At 33.6% G+C, this 4,528-nt stretch overlaps 1 protein-coding gene across 1 annotated transcript; it reads left to right on the forward strand.

The window, feature by feature from the left end:
* Positions 1-428: 428 nt before the first annotated feature.
* Positions 429-3,474, forward strand: LOC132048405 (lysine histidine transporter 1-like). Its single transcript, XM_059439309.1, has 8 exons — positions 429-545; positions 932-1,089; positions 1,183-1,569; positions 2,136-2,529; positions 2,641-2,746; positions 2,827-2,918; positions 3,003-3,071; positions 3,164-3,474. Exons 1-8 carry the CDS (start codon positions 543-545, stop codon positions 3,260-3,262), a joined length of 1,308 nt encoding a protein of 435 aa, XP_059295292.1. The 5' UTR covers positions 429-542; the 3' UTR covers positions 3,263-3,474.
* Positions 3,475-4,528: the final 1,054 nt, after the last annotated feature.

The following is a 4,528-nucleotide window of genomic DNA, read 5'->3' on the forward strand; positions in this document are numbered from 1 at the left end:
AAATACAAATCCTGGCTGATGAGAGGTGTCACTTCACTTTTTTTCCCCCAATAATATATATGTATTAAAGCGAGATTTAGGGGAAAGAGAAAATGAAATTCCAAATGAAATTCCAATACGGATAAATAGATTACCATATTAAGTAGCACTGTGCTTTCAGCGTAGATTCTAATGTGGATAAGTAGAATCACATATTACCACTGCCATTTCAGTAAGATCATCAATAGACAGTTGGAAATGAGTGTACCTCACCAAAAATGGAGTACCTTTTTATCCATTTCTCTAGTAAATAATTTTCCATTAATGTAAAAATTAAAAAAAGAAATGCACTACTAGAGAAACATATTAGGAAAACTTTATAGATAAGATTTTATTTTCCATAAATTTTTTGGTAAATAATTTTATTTTCCATAAGGGTACACCAAAACTATATTATAAAAGAAAGTGTTATTCTCTGGTTAATTCTATCAACTTGTCTTGTTAACGGCCTGATTTCTGTTTTTCTAGAGGAAACAACTTTCCTGCTGTCATCGCAAAACAATATGGTGTTCTTTTGCTTACTTTCTGATTATTTTATATTGCAAAATGTTACATGTCGAAGTATGTATATCTCAGTAATTCATGATTTCTAAAATTTGAATGAGAAATTCGTGGTTCATGGAATCTCTTCAAAATTATACGCGAGAAAACAGCTTTTGAGTATGAATAATTATATTCAGCTCTACAAATTATATTCAGCACTACATATGCAAATATCAGCGGCAAGTGATAGAAAATAGTGGAAATATCCTATATTTTTGCATCAATGTGGACAAAGTTTTGATACAATTTCCTTTTTTGCATAGCACGAATGTTCGGGTTTTAACGTTGTATATCAATTTTCGTTTGTTCAATTCACTTTTGGAAAATGATGCTATAATTTAAATGACAGGCTGATGAAAGATCTGAAGAACAGAAGAGAATTGACGAATGGCTTCCCATAACGTCTTCAAGGAATGCAAAATGGTGGTATTCAACATTCCACAATGTCACTGCTATGGTTGGAGCCGGTGTCCTCAGTCTTCCTTATGCTATGGCTGAACTTGGATGGTATGTAAAACTTGTCAGAGATTTATATGTCAGTAGAAAATATAGTGTAATTTCTGTTATGATTCATTTCTTTTGGATGTAATTTAATTTCAGGGGACCTGGTGTAACGGTGCTGGTGATATCTTGGGTTATTACTTTGTACACTTTATGGCAAATGGTTGAGATGCACGAAATGGTTCCAGGGAAACGTTTCGATAGATATCATGAGTTGGGCCAATATGCTTTTGGGGAAAAACTGGGGCTATGGATCGTGGTGCCCCAACAGCTAATTGTAGAAGTTGGTGTTGACATTGTTTATATGGTGACTGGGGGAAAATCACTCATGAAGGTCCATGATTTATTGTGCAAAAATGATTGCACAACTATGAAACTTAAACACTTCATCATGATCTTTGCCTCTGTCCATTTTCTCCTCGTCCATCTTCCCAACTTAAATTCCATATCTGGTGTGTCTTTGGCCGCTGCTGTCATGTCTTTGAGGTATCGAATAATATTACGAGTAGTACTATTATCTATTCCTTTCTTTAGATTAATTTTACACAATACCGAAAGACCTCTTAAATTTGGTGTGTTTTATTCAAATCCCTTATGTGCTTGGTATTTTTAGAATTGTTAACCCCTCAAATAATAACTAATTCTAGCTATCCCCAGTACTTGGCTTTTTCTATAAGCGTTATATATCCCCTTAAAAGAAAAATGGGAAAAGAAGGAAAATTTGGTAGGTGTACTTTAATAGAGGAATAGAGAAGATATAAGGAAGGAGATAAGGAAAGAGCTATTGGAATGGCTAAATATAAAAGAAAATGGTATTTTATATTATTTCTATTTTACAATTTCACGCGCAACCTTCATTTGAAATCACTTGGATAATAGAAAAGCCAAGTAGAGGAGGTAATTGGGACTAGTTATTGTTTGAGGGAATAACAATTATAAAAAAGTCAAAAGCCAAATATGAGAATTAGGACCAAATTTAGAAGGGTCTTTAGGTATTTTGCCTAATTTTAAGTACTGTCTTCCTGACTATTATTGTCTGTGTGACAATTTAGTTACTCTACAATAGCCTGGGCGGCTGCAACTAAGAAGGGCGTGCAGTCGGATGTGGATTATAGCTTAAGCGAGAAAACCAATTTGGGAGCTGTTTTCAACTTTTTCAGCGCGTTGGGAGATGTGGCTTTTGCTTACGCGGGTCATAATGTGGTGTTGGAGATACAAGCTACAATTCCTTCAACACCCGAGAAGCCTTCTAAAGGACCAATGTGGAGGGGTGTCGTTGTTGCTTATATCGTTGTTGCTGTGTGTTATTTCCCTGTTGCTCTTATTGGCTATTGGGTGTTCGGGAATTCAGTGCAAGACAACATTCTCATCTCTTTGAATAAACCTACTTGGCTCGTTGTCATGGCTAACCTATTTGTTGTTGTCCATGTTATTGGGAGCTATCAGGTACTTACTGAAACATTATTAATTCGTGTCTATACTGATCTAAGTTAGAATGTTTTGCTTATGGTAATATTAAGCCTAACGCAACATTGTTGATCGTGAAATGTTTTGTAGGTCTTTGCGATGCCAGTGTTTGACATGGTTGAGACCATGCTTGTTAAGAAACTTAGGTTCAGGCCTACTTGGTACTTGCGATTTATTACGAGAAACATATATGTTGGTAAGAAATTAAAGTTGGCTTTCATCTTATCCTGAATGACAATTAAACTAGGTTTGCTATAACAAATGTTTTAATTGCAGCTTTAACAATGTTTATCGGAATCGCCGTCCCTTTCTTTGGTGGACTTTTGGGATTCTTTGGAGGATTTGCTTTTGCCCCAACAACTTATTTTGTAAGTGATTTTTCCAAATCCTATAGTATTATTTTCCTTGTCACATTCTGCCCTTAATGATACTTTGTTTGTTTTGTTGTCCAGCTTCCCTGCATTATGTGGCTTGCTATCTTCAAACCAAAGAGGTTCAGTCTCTCTTGGATTATTAACTGGGTATGATACAAATCAGTCTAATCATTCACGTTTTCAAATTTTTGATTATGAATTCATAATGATAACTGATTAAAATGATGCTATAATGACAGATTTGCATAATTTTGGGAGTTCTGTTGATGATTTTAGCACCAATTGGCGCCATGAGATCCATCATCTTACAATCCAAGGGCTTCAAATTTTTCGCTTAGGGGAAGATTTAATCTGTTTCTTAAATTGAAGTTTGTTTTATCCTAAATTATGTTTGATGAATTCTTAGCAAGGATGCTTTTGTGTGTAGTTACCAAAAAAAAAGGATGCTTTTGTGTGTTTCGACTTTGCACTTTTTACAGTACAAATTTTCACAAATCAATGTCTGTGTTATGATTAATATTTATGATTATGAACATCTAGCTAGCTAGTTTGCAGTTGACATTCTTGGCCGGGTTCCTTTTGAGTTTGTGAGCTTGCAGTTGAAACGTAATGTATGTAAATCAAACAAGTGTACAACGGCATCGATCGTTTGTATCGATGTCTTTTATTGCTATAGGTATATGTTAATTTAGATAACATATTATAACATAACATGAAAGATTGGCTCATAGAAAACATGATTTTTATAGAAGATATTTGTGATAGAGAGATCTGACTTGTAGTCGAGTTTTCCTCTTCATCTACTATCCATTTCCCTAAATTCCTCTTTAGATGGGTTATACCCGTTCAATTTTAGCAGAGGTCGTTTAAATTTAATTAACTAAATCAGACTATTAATACAATATCTATTTCCATATATGTACTCCCAAAAAGGGATCAATCCATCAATAGCAACATATTTCTGAATTTTAATTGATTACGTTTTATTATTAACAAAACATAAGCAATTGAGCCCGTGAATTAGTATTACTCTTCTAATTTTTGTTTTTGCCACCAACAGATATGACTGCTTTAAGCAGAAAACATATACACCAAGACACATTTAGAATCGTCGTGAAAATCAACTATGAATTAGTAAAATTAATTACGTTAAGTAAAACAAATTTCGATTACATGTGATAAAAAATAACAAATTTGGAATGCTAATGTTGTAGGATTGCGGATGTCTTGTTATTATTAGAACATTAATTAATGATAAATTCAGAAATATGTTGCTAGAATTGAGGAAATCCCCCTTGTTTTGGGAGAAAATATATGAAAATATCTCTTGCAAGAATTGAGTATTAATCATGGTTAAGATGCTGATATAGTTAATTAATCTGAACCACTTATTTAATATTCCGTTCCTTGGATTTTGTAATTACAAGTTCTCCGTCGAACAAATTTTTGTCCTCATTTTTTTTTTTTTTTTTTTTTTTTTTTTTTTGGTGTTATGGGCAAGTCCCGCAAGCTATCCTTGTAACATGTATCTATGGGTATATATGGACCGGGTTAGTTTGGATTTTTTAAAGACCAATCCAAACTAATTGCATCGGGTTTTTAAA

Source organism: Lycium ferocissimum, chromosome 2 (assembly GCF_029784015.1).
Source record: "Lycium ferocissimum isolate CSIRO_LF1 chromosome 2, AGI_CSIRO_Lferr_CH_V1, whole genome shotgun sequence".
Taxonomy (NCBI): Eukaryota; Viridiplantae; Streptophyta; class Magnoliopsida; order Solanales; family Solanaceae; genus Lycium; species Lycium ferocissimum.